This window comes from Aotus nancymaae, unplaced genomic scaffold, assembly GCF_030222135.1.
Source record: "Aotus nancymaae isolate 86718 unplaced genomic scaffold, 86718_ANA_hifiasm-v0.15.2.pri h1tg000064l_1, whole genome shotgun sequence".
Taxonomy (NCBI): domain Eukaryota; kingdom Metazoa; phylum Chordata; class Mammalia; order Primates; family Aotidae; genus Aotus; species Aotus nancymaae.
Genome location: NW_026988479.1, coordinates 32,565,532 through 32,583,849, shown reverse-complemented (window position 1 = coordinate 32,583,849; position 18,318 = coordinate 32,565,532). Strand labels below are relative to the sequence as shown.

The 18,318-nt window shown below is 50.5% G+C and overlaps 1 protein-coding gene across 1 annotated transcript in view; it reads left to right on the top strand.

Annotated features, from left to right (window-relative positions):
- LOC135270619 (ATP-binding cassette sub-family C member 6-like) overlaps positions 1 to 18,318 on the top strand; it is a 79,226-nt gene that overhangs the window by 41,200 nt on the left and 19,708 nt on the right. Inside the window, 7 exon segments of the mRNA XM_064366271.1 lie at positions 1,756 to 1,923; positions 2,726 to 2,900; positions 4,344 to 4,419; positions 7,271 to 7,391; positions 10,411 to 10,618; positions 14,400 to 14,710; positions 17,741 to 17,940. Of these exon segments, the coding sequence (XP_064222341.1) occupies positions 1,756 to 1,923; positions 2,726 to 2,900; positions 4,344 to 4,419; positions 7,271 to 7,391; positions 10,411 to 10,618; positions 14,400 to 14,710; positions 17,741 to 17,940 (1,259 nt within the window).

Genomic DNA, 18,318 nt, shown 5'->3' with positions numbered 1-18,318 from the left:
CCAAGTAGCTGGGATTACAGGCATGCACCACTACATCCAGCTAATTTTTGTATTTTTAGTAGAGACAGGGTTTCACCATGTTGGCCAGGCTGGTCTGGAACTCCTGACCTCAGGTGATTCGCCTGCCTCAGCCTCCCAAAGTGCTGGGATTACAAGCATGAGCCACTGCACCTGGCCTTTTTTTTTTTTTTTTTAAGATGGAGTTTTACTCTTGTTGTCCAGGCTGCAGTGCAATGGTGCGATCTTGGCCCACTGCAACCTCCGCCTCCTGGGTTCAAGCGATTCTCCTGCCTCAGCCTCAGGAGTAGCTGGGATTACAGGTGTGAGCCACCATGCCTGGCTAATTTTTGTATTTTTAGTAGTGACGGGGTGTCTCCATGTTGATCAGGCTGGTCTCAAACTCCTGACTTAAGGTGATCGGCCCACCTCGCCCTCCCAAAGTGCTGAGATTACAGGCGTGAGCCACCGCGCCCGGCTCACCTGTTAGGAACTGGGCAGGCCGCACAGCGGTGAGCAGCGGCAGGCGAGGGAGGCTTCATCTGTGTTCACAGCCGCTCCTTATTGCTGGCGTCACCACCTGAGCTCCACCTCCTGTCAGATCGCTGGTGGTGTTAGAGTCTCATAGGAGCACAAACCCTACTGTAAACAGCACATACGAGGGATCTAGGCTGCGTGCTCCTTATGAGAATCCAATGCCTGATGGTCTGTCACTCTCTCCCATCACCCCCAGAAGGGATGATCTAGTTTCAGGAAAACAAGCTCAGGGCTCCCACTGATTCTACGTTATGGTGAGTTGTGTAAGTATTTCATTACATATTACAATGTAACAGTAATAGAAGTAGGCCTGGTGCAGGGGCTCATGCCTGTCATCCCAGCACTTTGGGAGGCTGAGGTGAGTGGATCACCTGAGGTCAGGAGTTCAAGACCAGCCTGGCCAACATGGTGAAACCCCGTCTCTACTAAAAATACAAAAACTAGCCAGGTGTGGTGGCAGGTGCCTGTAATCCCAGCTACTTGGGAGGCTGAGGCAGGGGAATTGCTTGAACCCAGGAGGCGGAGGTTGTAGTGAGCAGAGATCGCACCACTGCACTGCAGCCAGGTGATAAGAGCAAGACTGCATCTCAATTAACAATAATAATAACAATAATAGGAGTAAGGTGCACAATCAATGTCATGTGCTTGAATCATCGTGAAACCAATCCCCTGCCCCCAGGTCCGTGGAAAAATTGTCTTCTACAAAACTGGTCCCTGGTGCCAAAAAGGTTGGGGACCACTGCTCTACAGGCATCAAAATATCACCTGTGCCCCTCACATAGGTACAGCTATTACATGTCAATAACAACTAGAACAAATAAAATTTAAAATGGAAAGGTAGGACTGAAAAGCTACCACTGGATCAGGGAATAGGGAAATGAGTGGTGTCCTCATTGAAGGTGGTCTCGGTGGAGGAAGGGAAACAGAAGTTGGATTCAGATGGACACAGAGAGTGAGCAGGAGGAGACAGAGTGTATTGGGAAGCATATGGAACTCCTCCAGGAAGCGTGCTGGGGAGGGGAGAAGTGAGGTCGGGTAAGGATGGAGGTGATGCTGGCTTGCAAGTGAGTGTCTTTGAAGCTGGGTGAATGCCTAGGGGACAGCCATGGCGAGCTGCACCTCACCCTGATGGGCAGATTTGCCCCGACCTGCCCCAGCCTGGGCGCCCCAGTTTCACCCTGTAGATGCAGACTCAGGACATTGTTCCTTTTGTGGCCACAGGGCATGCATCTCTCTGGGGGCCAGAAGCAGCGGCTGAGCCTGGCCTGGGCTGTGTACAGAAAGGCAGCTGTGTACCTGCTGGATGACCCTCTGGCAGCCCTGGATGCCCACGTCGGCCAGCACATCTTCAACCAGGTCATCGGGCCTGGTGGGCTACTCCAGGGAACAGTAAGTTTGGGAACATGTGTCAGAGGGCACAGAGCAAAGGTAGAGGATGCCCTTAGCATCCAGTCCTAACCCAGGTTTCTCTCATCACTCCCTTCCACTTTGAGTCCAGTTTTCCTCTTTGTATGGGTCGGCTTTTGCTGTGATGATGCTACGTAACAAACAACCACTCAGATTCCATCAGCTTACAACAGTAGCTGTTTCTTGCTTATGCGTCTGTGGTTTAACTACTACAGCTCTGCCTTGGATGGTTGGCCTTCGTCAGATGGACTCCTTGTCTTCTTGTTTTGAGACACAGGCTGAAGGAGTCCCCTCTGTTTCTCTTGGGCATGCTGTTTTCAAGAAAGATGGCAGGAGCACAAGAAGGGGAGCTGTCCCCACTCTGAGTTCAGGGACAACACCCCCACCCCAACCCCCAGCTCTGGGAGGCTGGCCAAGCACATGTGTGTAACTTTTCCTTCCTTCCTTGTTCTCTCTCTCTCTCTCCTTTTTTTTGAGTCTTGCTCTGTCACTCAGGATGGAGTGCTGTGGTGCAATCTCAGCTCACTGCAACCTCCACCTCCCAGGTTCCAGTGACTTTCATGCCTCAGCCTCCCAAGTAGTTGGGACTACAGGTATGCACCACCATACCTAGCTAATTTTTGTATTTTTAGTAGAGACAGGGCTTAGCCATGTCAGCCAGGCTGGTCTTGAACTCCCGACCTCAGGTGATCAAACTGCCTTGGCCTCCCACAGTGCTGGGATGACACGTGTGAGCCACTGCGCCCAGCCACATGTGTGTAACTTCTACCCCTTCCCTGCCCAGACACAGATTCTCGTGACCCACACGCTCCACATCCTGCCCCAGGTTGATTGGATCGTGGTGCTAGCAGATGGGGCCATCGCAGAGATGGGTTCCTACCAGGAGCTTCTGCACAAGAACGGGGCCCTCATGGGTCTTCTGGATCAAGCTGGACAGCCAGGAGATAGTGGAGAAGGAGGTACTAGGTGGGCTTTGCCGATTCTCCGTGCCTGCCACTCTTGGGGGAAAGAGGCTCAAAAGGTCCTACTGGATTGCTCTGGTCACACCCTCCCTGCAGGCCTAGGCCTGGAAGCAGATGACTCTCCACTAGGTCACCTCTCTCCAAGAAGAGCCAATAACACCATCTATGAGCCAGGGGCTGTGCTTAGTGCTTCTGTAAAAAATATACTGTTTCATTTGATTCTCACCGTACCCTCAGAGGCATGTGAAGGTATTGCTGTCATTTTACAGATAAGCAAACAGGCACAGGGAGTTAAATCACTCGCCCGAGGTCACAGATTAGAACTTGAGGGTGTCCAGCTCCACAGTCTATGCTTGCAGTTGCTATGGAGACAGCGCAAGAAGCCTAGAAAGCTACACCATGCCAGCTAGAGTTTCTAATAATCCACAGAACACAAAGTGTGCTGGATACATGACAAAGTTCTGGAAATGAAGTTGCCAAGCCAAGCTCACCCACAATAACTGAAAAGTAGCAACTAACCACACAGCACACACGTTAGCTCAATGAATCAACATAATGCCCCTGTGAGGCTGGTACTAGAATCATTTCCATTTCACAGATGAAGAAACTGAGGCCCAGTAGTTAAGGAACTAGTCCCAGATTACGTGGCTTATAAGTGGTAGCACTGGGATTTAAACCCAAGCAACCTGATTCCAGAGAATGTGTTTTTTAATCACTTCGGCTCCATACTATCCTTCATGACAAAGCAGGGACTCACACCCAGGTCTCCCTCAATCTCAGGCTTTGCCTCTTCTGAGAACATCTGCTTAGCACTGCCCCACCCTGGTAAAAACCCTAAGTGTTGATTCACAATGTCACAGTCCTGAAGATTGAAGCTAGAACTTGCCTGTTGGTATTGGTCAACTTTTGCTGTGATGATACTGTGTAACAAATAGCCCCCAAATAGCAGCAGCTTAAAATAGCAGTTATTTCTTGCTTACAGGTCTATGGTTAAACTATTACAGCTGTGCCTTCAGTTACTGGCCACACCTGGGGGATAGTGGTGGGGAGGTGTCCTTTCTGGGGTAGATGGTACCTGAGGGTAGTTGGGAGTTAGCCAGAAAAGAGCATTCCAGACACAAGGAACTGCTTGAGCAAGGCTGTCGGGGGAAACAGAGATAACTTGAGTTTGTACCGTGTTCACTGCTGTTTATCCAACATCAGGTTCATAGCAGGTGCTCAATTATACACTGATTGAAGAAATGAATGAGTGAGTGAATGAATGTCTGAATGGTGTTTCTGGAAGAACTCAGAGTGGGGTGTTGAGAGAGGTTGCTGGAGAAGTGGCAGGAGGCAGATCAGGGGAAATGGATGGTCAGAGCAGTTAAGGCCACATAGTCAGTGGGTGTCAAAGTGAGTATCTGGACTGTGCTGTGTGACAGGACGCTCTTGACCTTGCAGAAACAGAACCTGGGACCAGCACCAAGGACCGCAGAGGCTCCTCTGCAGGCAGGAGGCCTGAGCATAGACCCGAGAGGTGAGTCCACCAGGGTGCCACGCTCAGAAGGGCACAGGCTGAAGCTGACATTGCTGAAGGGACCGCCTGCATCTCAGGCAGTTAGGGGGCAACCAAAACCATTATGGATGGAGCACCTGCTGAAGCCCCCCATGATGCCCAACTGAGGGATAATTCACCAAAATCGGTCCAGTTGGCCAAGATGATTAGGTCCCCATAGGGCCAGTTCATGGGATGAACAAATGCCTCCCAGCGAGATGGACGTCTTCAAGGGGGCTGAGCCAGCTTGCTGGAGTTGTCTGAATGCTGCAGTAGGGCAGCGCTGGTTCCAAAGAAAGATTCCCCCCATAGTTGTTAGCCACCATGCCAAGCCCGGTCATTTATGCTTTCACAGGCGGGCTATGCCCAGGGCTTGGGTCTGTACACACAGTATCACTTGCTGCTGGCCAGAACGTGTAGGCAGGGGTCCAGGAGGAGGCCTGTGGTTCCCTGTTCAGTCAGCTCCCTTCAGCTAGGACACAGCTGGGCTCACTGTGGGGCTGTCTGGAGCAGAAGGACATGCTGCCTGATCCTCTCCCCTATTAATGAGCGGGGTCTTGGGAAGCAGAACCACAGGCCACTGGTACCAGGTGGTCTGAGCTTAGATGCCTTCTATACGGGGTGCAGGGCAGCAGGTATCCTAAGGGGCCTCAGTCCCTGGGGATCACTGGGGCTGATCCCTGTCCCAGCTAGCCACCTCGATGGCACTTCTCAGTCACGCAGTGAGCAATCCCACCATTTTCACAGCGCCCAAGAATCTGAAGTAAGACCGGGCATGGTGGCTCATGCCTGTAATCCCAGCACTTTGGGAGGCCTGGGCAGGTGGATCACCTGAGTTCAGGAGTTTGAGACCAGCCTGACCAACATAAAGAAATCCCATCTCTACTAAAAGTACAAAAAATTAGCTGGGCGTGATGGTGTGCGCCTGTAATCCCGGCTACTCGGAGACTGAGGCAGGAGAATCGCTTGAACCCGGGTGGTGGAAGTTGCAGTGAGCCGAGATCATGCCATTGCACTCCAGCCTGGGCAACAAGAGCGAAACTCTGTCTCAGAAAAGAAAAAAAAAAAAAGAATATGAAATAAGATCAGATGGATAGGTAGTCATGTTCAAAGAAAACCCTTTGACACATTAAGGCTGGGCGCAGTGGCACACACCTGTAATATCAGCACTTTGGGAGGCCGAGGTGCATGGATCACCTGAGGTCAGGAGTTTGAGGCCAGCCAAGCCAACATGGCAAAACACTCTCTACTAAAAATACAAAAGTTAGCTGGGCCTGGTGGTGCACGCCTGTAGTCCCAGCCACTCGGGAGACTGAGTCCTGAGAATTGCTTGAACCCAGGAGTCGGAGGTTGCAGTGAGCAGAGATCATGCTACTGCACTCTGTCCTGGGCAACAGAGTGATACTCAATTTCAAAAAGAAGAAAAAATTAACCTCTGTCAAATTTAATGTGTCTAAGGTTTGTTTTGTTTTGTTTTTGAAATAGAATCTCTCTCTCTACCTTAGGCTGGAGTGCAGTGGCACAATCTCGGCTCACTGCAACCTCTGCCTCCCGGGTTCAAGCGAGTCTCATGCCTCAGCCTTCCGAGTAGCTGGGACTACAGGCATGCACCACCAAACCCAGCTAATTTTTGTATTTTTAGTAGAAACAGGGTTTTGCGATGTTGGCCAGGCTGGTCTCGAACTCCTGACCTCAGGTGATCCACCTGCCTCAGCCTCACAGTAAGGGCTGGGATTACAGGCATGAGCCAGGGCACCTGGCTGACAGAGGTTAATCCAGCAAAGAATTATCCACACATTGGGCAGCCCCTGAGCCAGAATACGTCTAGAGAGGCTCTGGTACAGCCACGTGATCAAAGGCGAATGGACAGAAAAAGGAAAGTGAAGGACGGGAAACAGAAGTGAGGTACAAAAACAGCTGGACTGGTTGCAGCTTAGCATTTGCTTTATTTGAACATGGTTTGAACAGTTGGCTGCTTTTGATTGGCTGAAATTCAGTGATTGACACAGAAGTAGGGTGCAGTCTGTTTGCAAAAGAGTCCAGTTAACTTACAGTTCACTAAGTACGGGAAAACCTTTAGGCCAAACTTAAAATATATAAGGAGGCAGCTTTAGGCTAAACTTTAATAGTAGATAGGTAGACAAGTATATGTAGATGTATAGATATGTAGATGGATGGATGGATGGATGGATGGATGAATAGATACTACCCCTATGTTTACAGCTGATGAAACTGAGGCACAGAGGTTAAAGCTCACTCATCCACAGATAAGACATTCAAAAGGTCTTTAGCATCTGAATTGTGCATAACTTATATTCTGCTAGTTGGACTGACAAATCTGATGGTAAACAGTAGGGGCAAAACAATTGCACCAAAGACCAAAATGAAAGTTTTGAAAACATGCTGGGTGAGGCAGCTCATGCCTATAATCCCAGCACTTTGGGAGGCTGAGGTGGGCGGAATGCTTGAGCTCAGGAATTTAAGACCAACCTGGGCAACATAGCAAGACCCTGTCTCAAAAAAGAAACAAATAAGAAAATTCTGAGAACAGAGTTCCAGTGGTGAGCAAATGAAGTTCATCCTGTGAATGGCATCAGAAGAATGGGCTTGCTTGACTCTGGGGTAATAGATGGCATTTAGCTAGGTACCACACACAGAGAAGGGAAGCATGATAGATATCTGGTCAGTATTCTGTTGAATGAATGAATGAATGAATGAATAAATGAAGAGTGTACCCTGAGCTCAGTGGCTGTCAGTGGGCCTTAGGGTTGGGAACATACACCCCACCATTGGTTGAGACGCTGACTTCCTCTTCATTTCCTCTAAATGACAGATTCATCAAGTCAGTCCCTGAGAAGGACCACACCACTTCAGAAGCCCAGACAGGGGTTCCTCTAGATGACCCTGACAGGGAAGCATGGCCAACAGGAAAGGACAGTGTGCAGTACAGCAGGGTAAGCACCAGCTTGGCCAACCCCTCCCCAGCCACTGCTGCTGCCCCCAGGGCCCAAGTCCTCCTACCAGATGTAGCAGTTGGCAGTGGGGCAGTGATACTCACCTTTCTTGAGCACCTACTATGTGCCAGTAGCATTCTAGACCTTCATTTTCTTAAACCTCATAACCACTCTAAAAAATAGATATGATAGCTCTATTTTAGACATAAATAACTTAAATTTTATTGTATTTTTGAGAGAGTGGCTTGCTCACTCACCCAGGCTGGACTGCAGTGATGTAATCAGCTCACTGCAGCCTTGACCTCCTGGACTCGAGCAATCCTTCTACCTCAGTCTCTCAAGTAGCTGAGACTACAGGCATGTGCCATCATGCCCAGCTAATTTTTGTACTTTTAGTAGAAATGGGGTTTTGTCCTGTTGCCCAGGGTGGTCTTGAACTTCTGGGCTTAAGTGATCCTCCTGCCTCTGCCTCCTATAGTGCTGGGATACAGGCATGAGCCACTGTGCCCAGCCAAGAAACTGAAGTCTTAAAGAGCTAAGAGACTTGTCAGTGTTCTCATCGCCAGCCTGGGACTCAACCTGGGATCCAAATCTAGGCCAGTCTATTTGAAGCTTGTACTGTTTCTCCTCTTCTATACGGCTACATACCTCCACCCACCTACCTTTCCATTCCATCATCCACTTCAATGCTCATCCACCCACCCACCCACCCATCCATTCCACCCACTCACCTATCCATCCCACCAACTCATCTATCCATCCCACTCATCCACCCATCCATCCCACCCACCATCTATCCATCCCACCCACTCACCTATCCATCCCACCCACCTATCCATCCCACCCACCATCTATCCATCCCACCCATTCACCTGTCCATCCCACCGACTCACCTATCCATCCCACTCACCATCTATCCATCCTACCCACCATCTATCCATCCTACCCACCATCTATCCATCCCACCCACCATCTATCCATCCCACTCACCATCTATCCATCCCACCCACCATCTATCCATCCCACTCACCATCTATCCATCCCACTCACCATCTATCCATCCCACTCACCATCTATCCATCCTACCCACCATCTATCCATCCTACCCACCATCTATCCAACCCACCCACCATCTATCCATCCCACTCACCATCTATCCATCCCACCCACCATGTATCCATCCCACCCACTCACCTATCCATCCCACCCACCATCTGTCCATCCCACCCACTCACCTATCATCCCACCCACTCATCTATCCATCCCACCCACTCACCTATGCATCTCAGCCACTCACCTATCCATCCCACCCACCATCTATCCATCCCACCCACCATCTATCCATCCCACCCACCTATCCATCCCACCCACCATCTATCCATCCCACCCACCATCTATCCATCCCACCCACCATCTATCCATCCCACCCATTCACCTGTCCATCCCACCGACTCACCTATCCATCCCACTCACCATCTATCCATCCTACCCACCATCTATCCATCCTACCCACCATCTATCCATCCCACCCACCATCTATCCATCCCACTCACCATCTATCCATCCCACCCACCATCTATCCATCCCACCCTCTCACCTATCCATCCCACCCACTCACCTATCCATCCCACCCACCCTCTATCCATCCCACCCACTCACCTATGCATCTCACCCACTCACCTATCCATCCCACCCACCATCTATCCATCCCACCCACCATCTATCCATCCCACCCACCTATCCATCCCACCCACCATCTATCCATCCCACCCACCATCTATCCATCCCACCCACCATCTATCCATCCCACCCATTCACCTGTCCATCCCACCGACTCACCTATCCATCCCACTCACCATCTATCCATCCTACCCACCATCTATCCATCCTACCCACCATCTATCCATCCCACCCACCATCTATCCATCCCACTCACCATCTATCCATCCCACCCACCATCTATCCATCCCACCCTCTCACCTATCCATCCCACCCACTCACCTATCCATCCCACCCACCCTCTATCCATCCCACCCACTCACCTATGCATCTCACCCACTCACCTATCCATCCCACCCACCATCTATCCATCCCACCCACCATCTATCCATCCCACCCACTCATCTATCCATCCCACCTACTCATTTATTCATCCCATCCATTCACACACGTCCTCCTTTATCCATCCTAACAATACATACCAACCATTCCCTCACCTATGCATCTGTCTGTTCAGCTGTTCATCCATTCATTGATCATTCCATCCATTCATTCACTTACTCATCCACACACCTACCTACCTACCTACCCACTCATTTATTCACCCACCCCCTCATTCATCCAGCAAACGTGTGCACAATACCCACTATGTGCCAAGCTAAGTCTGGTAGAGATTGGATACTAGTGAGGATAGACAGACAGCAAATAATTAGGCTAATAAGCTATATCTGATAACAATAAGTGCTGTAAGGGAAATAAGAATGGGCACAGTCGCTCATGCCTGTAATCCCAGCACTTTGGGGGGCTGAGGCGGGCTGATCACGAGGTCAGCAGTTCGAGACCAGCCTGGCCAGCAAAACCCCATCTCTACTAAAACTACAAGAAAAATTAGCCAGGTGTGTTGGCGGGCACCTGTCATCCCAGCTACTTGGGAGACTGAGGCAGAAGAATCGCTTTAACCTGGGAGGCAAAGGTTGCAGTGAGCTGAGATCGTGCCACTGCACTCCAGCCTAGTGACAGAGCAAGACTCTGTCTCAAAAAAAGAAAAAAGAAAAGGAAAAAAATATGAATGCTAGCTCATTGGGGATTGTGTAGGAGATGGGGGTTGTAAGGCTAGCCGGGTCCTGTAGGGGTGAGAGGGAGCTCCTGGTGGGAGGCACAGAGGAAGAACCCATGAGGTCTGCCTGGTGGTTCCCTCTGCCTATTGGCATGTTTTCTGGGAGACTCGCCTGGCCTTGCCTCAACTCACCCCTCCCGCTGGGGGCGCTCTCTGCCTCCCTTTCCCTCCTGTGTGCTACAGGTGAAGGCTGCAGTGCACCTGGCCTACCTGCGGGCCGTGGGCACCCCCCTCTGCCTCTATGCACTCTTCCTCTTCCTCTGCCAGCAAGTGGCCTCCTTCTGCCGGGGCTACTGGCTGAGCCTGTGGGCGGACGACCCCACAGTGGGTGGGCAGCAGACGCAGGCAGCCCTTCGTGGCGGGATCTTCGGGCTCCTCGGCTGTCTCCAAGGTACGCCTCACCCCCTCCTCCAGCTCCACCGAGGGCTGCTCCTCATCCCCTCCTCCAGCTCCACCGAGGGCTGCTCCTCATCCCCTCCTCCAGCTCCACCAAGGGCTGCTCCTCATCCCCTCCTCCAGCTCCACAGAGGGCTGCTCCTCATCCCCTCCTCCAGCTCCACAGAGGGCTGCTCCTCATCCCCTCCTCCAGCTCCACCGAGGGCTGCTCAGGGCTCCTTGGCCCCGCCCCTCCCTGGGTCCCCTCTGGAACAACTGTGCAAAATGTCCAGGGTCCAAGCAAAGATCGGTGTCCTTAAGATGATGCTGGAGGGAACGGGGAGGACAGGGCACATCCCTCCTTTTCTCGAACCTTCAGAACCTCCCCCAGTCCCTCCCCACTAGCAGAAGGCAGCTCTAGGGCCTGCCTGCTGGTGGCTTTCAGTGCCTGTCCCCAAACCTCCAGACCCTCCCTAACAGGTGCGTCACCGCTATCACTCTATCTTCTCCTTGTTAAAAATGGAAATACTTACAGAAATACTTGTAGATTGACATGCAGTTCCAGGAAATAAGGCAGCTAGCTACCTTGTGCAGTCTGCCCAGTTTCTCCCAGTGGAGATATTTTGCAAAATGATAGTAAAGTATCACACAAGGCCGGGCACGGTGGCTCACACCTATAATTCCAGCACTGTGGGAGGCCAAGGAGGGCGGATCACAAGATCAGGAGATCGAGACCATCCTGGCCAACATGGTGAAACCCTGTTTCTACTAAAAGCAAGAACTAGCTGGGTGTGGTGGTAGACACCTGTAATCCCAGCTCCCGCTACTCGGGAAGTTGAGGCAAGAGAATTGCTTGAGCCCAGGAGGCAGAGGTTGCAGTGAGCCAAGATTGTGCCACTGTAGTCCAGCCTGGCCACAGAGCAAGACTCCATCTCAAAAAAACAACAAAAAAAAGTATCACACATAAAGGATAATGAAATTCATCAATCCATGGATCTCATTGATTCATTCATTTATTAACAGTCTCATTCTGTCACCCAGGCTGGAGTACAGTGGCATGATCTCTTCTCACTGTAACCTCTGCCTCCCAGGTTCAAGCAATTCTCCTGCCTCAGCTTCCCGAGTAGCTGGGAGCTGGGATTATGCGTGTGCACCACCATGCCTGGTTAATTTTTGTATTTTTAGTAGAGACGGGGTTTCACCATGTTGGCCAGGCTGGTCTCGAACTCCTGACCTCAAATGATCTGCCCGCCTTAGCCTCCCAAAGTGCTGGGATTACAGGCATGAGCCCCCGCGCTTGGCCTCATGGATTTCCTGATTTCCCCAGTTTTACTTGCATGTGTGTGTGTGCATGTTTGCCTCTGTGCAGTTGTATCTGGTTTGGGCTCCTGCCCAAATGTGGTTGACATTTGAGATACTTAACAACCCCTTCACCACCAGGTGCTCTCGTGTGGCCCTTTTACAACCACACCCACATTCCTCCTGCCTCCCCCACACCATCCCTAACACCTGATTCTTCTGTTAATATGTGGCCTGGCTCAAGGGAGTCACGGGAGTGCACATGTGAGTTTGGCTTCTTATTTATTTATTCACACACACACACACACACACACACACACAGACTGTGTCTGGCTTTGTCACCCAGGCTGGAGTGCAGTGGTGCAAACTTGGCTCGCTGCAACCTCCGCCTCCTGGGCTCAAGCGATCCTCCTACTTCAGCCTCCCGAGTAGCTGGGACTGCATGTACATCCCACCATGCCTGGCTAATTTTTTTTTTTTTTTTATAGAGACAGGATTTGGCACGATGCCCAGGGTGGTCTCAAACTCCTGGGCTCAGGCAGTCCTCTGCCTAAGCCTCCCAAAGTGTTGGCATTACAGGCATGAGCCACCATGTCCAGCCTGCCTTCATCTTTAAAGGACAGTTGCCTCACTTCCCTGTTGATTTCTCCTCATTCACTGGGTGACCTTGGCCACATCACCAAAATGCTGTGAGCCTGTACCCTCCTCTATAAAATGGGTGTGCCAGGACTCAACTTGAGGACTCTTCTAATCCTAAGAACCTGGAGACCTGCCCGCCACAACTGCATGTACAGTGGAATACTCAAGATGAATGGCTACTGAACCAAGAGGAAATGAGGGCTTGTCAGAGTCTGCTGAGCCCTGGAATTAACCCAGATCCTCATGTGGGTGGCAAATGGCCCTTTCAAAATCCTTCCACTGCCATCCCTCATTTGATAGCTAAGGGCAAGACTTACTCTCCCTTAAAGATGGAGAGACTGGAGCCAAGAGAGAGAAATTGGTTATGACTCTTTTGAATACAAAGAATAGAAAAATCAGCTCCAGTCCAGGCACAGTGGCTCACATCTGTAATCTCAGCACTTTGGGAGGCCGAGGTGAGCAGATCACTTGAGGTCAGGAGTTTGAGACCAACCTGGCCAACGTGGTGAAACCCCATCTCTACTAAAAATACAAAAATTAGCCAGGCATGCTGGCAGTGCCTGTAATCCCAGCTACTTGGGAGGCCGAGGCAGAAGAATTGCTTGAACCTGGGAGGTGGAGGCTGCAGTGAGCTGAGATTGCACCACTGCACTGCGGCCTGGGCAACAGAGCAAGACTCCATCTCAAAAAAAGAAAAAATCAGCTCCAATTCAAAGTGATTTAAGCAACAAGAGAATTGATTGGCTCATAGGGCGAGTATGCATAGGGTTCTGGCTTCAGGTATAGCTGGATATAGGGGTCCAAACAAAAAATCACTTCATTTCCCTCCCCTGTGACAGCTTCCTGTCCAGCTCAGCTGCTCTCTCTGGTGGCAAGATGATATCCCACAGCTCCAGCCTGGCCACCTCTAATAACCAAGTACTAGCGAAGTCTCAGGTCTCCCTGTCATTGGCTGGACTTGGGTTATGCACTCATCTCTGAACCAAGTTCAGTGGTTTGGATTAGCCATGGGTGAAATTTACCCCGCTCCAGAGGAGAAGTTAGTCCCACCCCAAGCATATAGATTAGCACTGGGAGGAAAGATGTACCTTTTTCTCCTAGGACTACTGCAAAACCAATCGCCACAAACTTGGGAGCCCAGCATAGCTGAAATTTGTTCTGTCACAGTTCTGAGGCCTGAAGTCTAAAATCAAGGTGTCAGCTGGGTTAACGTCTTATGGAGGTTCTGAGGGAGAACCCCCCCAGGCTTCTCTCCTGGTTTCCTGTGGTCACCAGAAGTCCCCGGCATTCCTTGGCTTGTAGATGTGTCCTTTAATCTGTGCCGCGATCTTCACATCTGCTCTGTGTCTCTCAGTATCCTCTAGTAGTCTTATACAAATGGCAGTCATTGAATTTAGGACCCATCCAAAATGAGTTTTGGGGGATACTCTTCAATCCATTACATCAAGAAACAAGCAGAGTCTGGGTGCAGTGGCTCATGCCTGTCATCTCAGGCCAAGGCAGGCAGATCACTTGATCCCAGGAGTTCGAGACCAGCCTGGACACATAGCAAGATCCCATCTCTACAAAAAATACCCCAAATTAGCCAGTGTGGGGGTATACATCTGTGGTCCCAGCTACTCAGAGGCTGAGGCAGGAGAATAAATTGAGTCCAGGAGGTCAAGGCTGCAGTGAGCCATGATCATGCTACTGTACTTCAACATGGGTGACAGAGTGAGACCCTGTCAAAAAATATCTAGTAGGGTGGTTAAACCATAAGATGGCCGCCACGAGGTAGCGGGGGAGACCCCTGCAAGGCCCCACGGGGATGCTCCTGAGGGTCTGCAGCCTTCATGCTCTTACGTCCTCTCCCTCCCCAGCCATCGGGCTATTTGCCTCCATGGCCGCGGTGCTCCTAGGTGGGGTCCGGGCATCCAGGTTGCTCTTCCAGAGGCTTCTGTGGGATGTGGTGCGATCTCCCATCAGCTTCTTTGAGAGGACTCCCATCAGCAACCTTCTGAACCGCTTCTCCAAGGAGACGGACACGGTGGACGTGGACATCCCAGACAAACTCCGGTCCCTGCTGATGTACGCCTTTGGACTCTTGGAGGTCACCCTGGTGGTGGCAGTGACTACTCCACTGGCCATTGTAGCCATCCTGCCATTGTTTCTCCTCTACGCTGGGTTTCAGGTATGGAGAAGTCAGGGAGGCTTCTGGGACCAGCTGAGGTCAACTCAGCCAGTCCCCTGTCTCTGGGGAAGACTCCATATATGAGGTTTCACCCAGCTGGGCATCTAGGGGTTGTTCCTAGAATTCCCAGGGACAGAGACACTACAGTCTTTCTGATGTCTCCACTAGTCTCTGTCTCTCATAGTTCTTTTTTTTTTTTTTTTTTTTTTTTTTTTTTTTTTTTTTTGAGACAGAGTCTCGCTCTTGTTACCCAGGCTGGAGTGCAATGGCGCGATCTCGGCTCACCGCAACCTCCGCCTCCTGGGTTCAGGCAATTCTCCTGCCTCAGCCTCCTGAGTAGCTGGGATTACAGGCACGTGCCACCGTGCCCAGCTAATTTTTTTGTATTAGTAGAGACGGGGTTTCACAATGTTGACCAGGATGGTCTCGATCTCTCGACCTCGTGATCCACCCGCCTCGGCCTCCCAAAGTGCTGGGATTACAGGCGTGAGCCACCGCGCCCGGCCCATAGTTCTTTTTTTTAGAGACAGAGTCCTGCTCTTCTGCCCAGGCTGAAGTGCAGAGGTGATCATAGCTCACTGCAGCCTTGAACTCTTGGGCTTAAGTGATCCTCCTACCTCAGCCTCTCCAGTAGGTGGGACTACAGACACGTGCCACCATGCCTGGCTAATTTTTAAATTTATTTTTGTAAAGACAGTGTCACACCGTGTTGCCCAGGCTGGTCTCAAATTCCCAGCCTCAAGTGATCCTCCCACCTTGGCCTCCCAAAATTCTGGGATTACAGGCATGAGCCACTGTGCCTCATGGCACAATTAAATACCAAGGGCCAGAGCTCTTCATGTGTAATGTTTTTACATTATATCCTGCTGCCATTGCCTCCTCTCCAATTATCTGGAGGCCAGGTCTCAAAGGCTATTAAGCTAGATTCTTTCAGTTGCTGGGACCAGAGACCAACTAAAATGAGCTTAACCGAAAGAACAGAATGTAATGGTTTACATTCCTAGGGTGCGTGGGCCCAGCTGTTATCAGGACACAGTGACTCTCTCCATACCTTCACTCAGTGCTTCTCAAGGTGTAGGCCCCAGGATCAGCAGTAGTATCACCTGGGGACTAGTTAGCCAGGTACACTCTTAGGCCCCAGCCCAGGCCTACTGACTCAGATACTCTGTGCGTTGGCCTGTTAATCTAGGTTTTAATTAACCTTCCAAGCAATTCTGATGGACATGAATATTTAGGAGCCACTGGCTTACCCCGTTTGGTCTAATTTTGTACATGCTCTCTTTCCAAGGCAGGTCTGATGGCCACTAGCCATCATATCATCTCACTTCAGCAATTCAACATGTAAAAAAATGTTTCTCCAGCTCAGTAGTCATATAGTAATCCCAGGGAACGTTCTGATGGGCCCTTTTTGGATCATGTGTCCATCTCTGAACTCATCACAGTAACTGAATAAATAGTAGAGTCTGATAGGCTAGGCTGTGTCATGTGACCACTTCTCTGATCAGGTCCCATATTGACAATACCCAACCCAGCCCCTTCCCATAGGAAACCAGAAGTAGAAGAAAACATGGTAGTCAGATAAAAACCATGGCTAGGGCCAGGGGTGGTAGCTCACACCTGTAAAACCAGCACTTTGGGGCCAGGCACAGTGGCTTGTGCCTGTAATCTCAGCACTTTAGGAGGCTGAGGTGAGTGGAACATAATGTCAGGAGTTCAAGACCAGCCTGACCAACAAGGTGAAACCCCATGTCTACTAAAAATACAAAAATTAGCTGGGCATGGTGGTGCACCCCTATAATCCCAGCCACTTGGGAGGCTGAGGCAGGACAATTGGTTGAACCCATGAGGTGGAGGTTGCAGTGAGCTGAGATCACGCCACTGCACTAGCCTGAGTGACAGAGTGAGACTTCATTTCAAAAAAACAAAAAAACAGGACTTTGGGAGGCTGAGGTGGGCAGATCATTTGAGACCAGCTTGGCTAACGTGAAAACCTGTCTCTACTAAAAATACAAAATTAGCTGGCGTAGTGGCACACGCCCATAATTCCAGCTTCTTGGGAGGCTGAGGAGGCAGGATTGCTTGAACTCGGGAGGCAGAGGTTGCAGTGAGCTGGGATTGTGCCACTGCACTCCAGCCTGGGCAACAGAGTGAGACTGAATCTCAAAAGACAAAAACCAAAAACCCATGGCTACTACTGTCCCCTACAACTGTCCTAGGCCTTCTCTAAGTCCACTTGACTCCGATGATGGGCAGTTTCTCTGTCTCAAGCTTTGGAGTCAAGCAGAGATGGGTTTGAATCCAGACTCTGCCACTTAATGTGGAGCTCAGGACAGCTGCTGAATCCCCAGAGCCTCGGATGTTCTCACCATTAACTGATGAATGACAGGAATGCGACTCTGCAATGAATGAAACACTGTAAAAAGCCTGGTGCTCACAGCTTGGGTGTTCAGCAAATTCAGTTCCTCTCTGCCTGCCTGTCTGCCAGCTGCACCCAACCTGCAGCTGCAAACCAGATCACACAGACATTCTGTGCATCCCCTGGCATGTAACCCTGGGGTTACATGAGTGAAACTGACTTGGCCATCTGTCTTCATTTCCCCTTAAAGTTTTGTTCTCCCAATGACCAGCCCTAAATGTAGTTGACCTCAGTGCTGGGAAGTGAAACACTTAAACTAAATTGGTGGTTTCTCAACCTCGGCTGTTCATTAGAATCATCTGCAAGGCTGTCTAAACAGCACCAAAGTCAAGGTGACATTGCCAGAGATTCTGATTCAGTCATTCTGGGGTGGGGCATTAGAGGTTTGTGAAGCTCCCCATGTAATTTTCAAAAAAAACCCATAGAATTCCGATTCTGTTAAAAAAAAAAAAAAATGGAAACCCAGAGAGGGCAAGCAACTAGCCCAAGGTCACACAGCAAGGTGGTAACAGAGCCTGGTCTGGAACCCTGTACTTGGGGCTCTCTCTGCTTCTGGAAACTACCTCTCTATGCCCGTGGCTTCTCCTCTCCCCTCTCGCATCCTTCCTTCTCAGAGCCTGTATGTGGTTAGCTCATGCCAGCTGAGACGCTTGGAGTCAGCCAGCTACTCGTCTGTCTGCTCCCACATGGCTGAGACATTCCAGGGCAGCACAGTGGTCTGGGCGTTCTGAACCCAGGGCCACTTCGTGGCTCAGAACAATGCTCGCGTGGATGAAAGCCAGAGGATCAGTTTTCCACAACTAGTGGCTGACAGGTAGGAAGAGCCAGGGCAGAGAAGATCGTGTAATTCATCCATATCCTCAGAGGGTGAGACCTGAGGTCATATTGTTTGGCTAGAGAGGTCACCTAGAGAGTTGGGGACATAGTCAAGGCTAGATCCTACAGGCAGTCTCTTGGTTCTGACTGTGGGCAGATGGAACATGACTGAGAGGTTCCCAACAGCAGGTGAGCAGTAGGTACAGGAAGAAGCTTCTGTTGCCAGGCAACTGGATCAGCTTCTTTTGCCTTGGTGATAAAGCAGCCATACGAGCATCCTCAGCTATCTTTAGATACTAAGCAAGAACAAGAACACAAGTTTAAGAACAGATAAACGCAGGTTCAAATCCCAGCTCTGCCACTAACCAACTGGTTG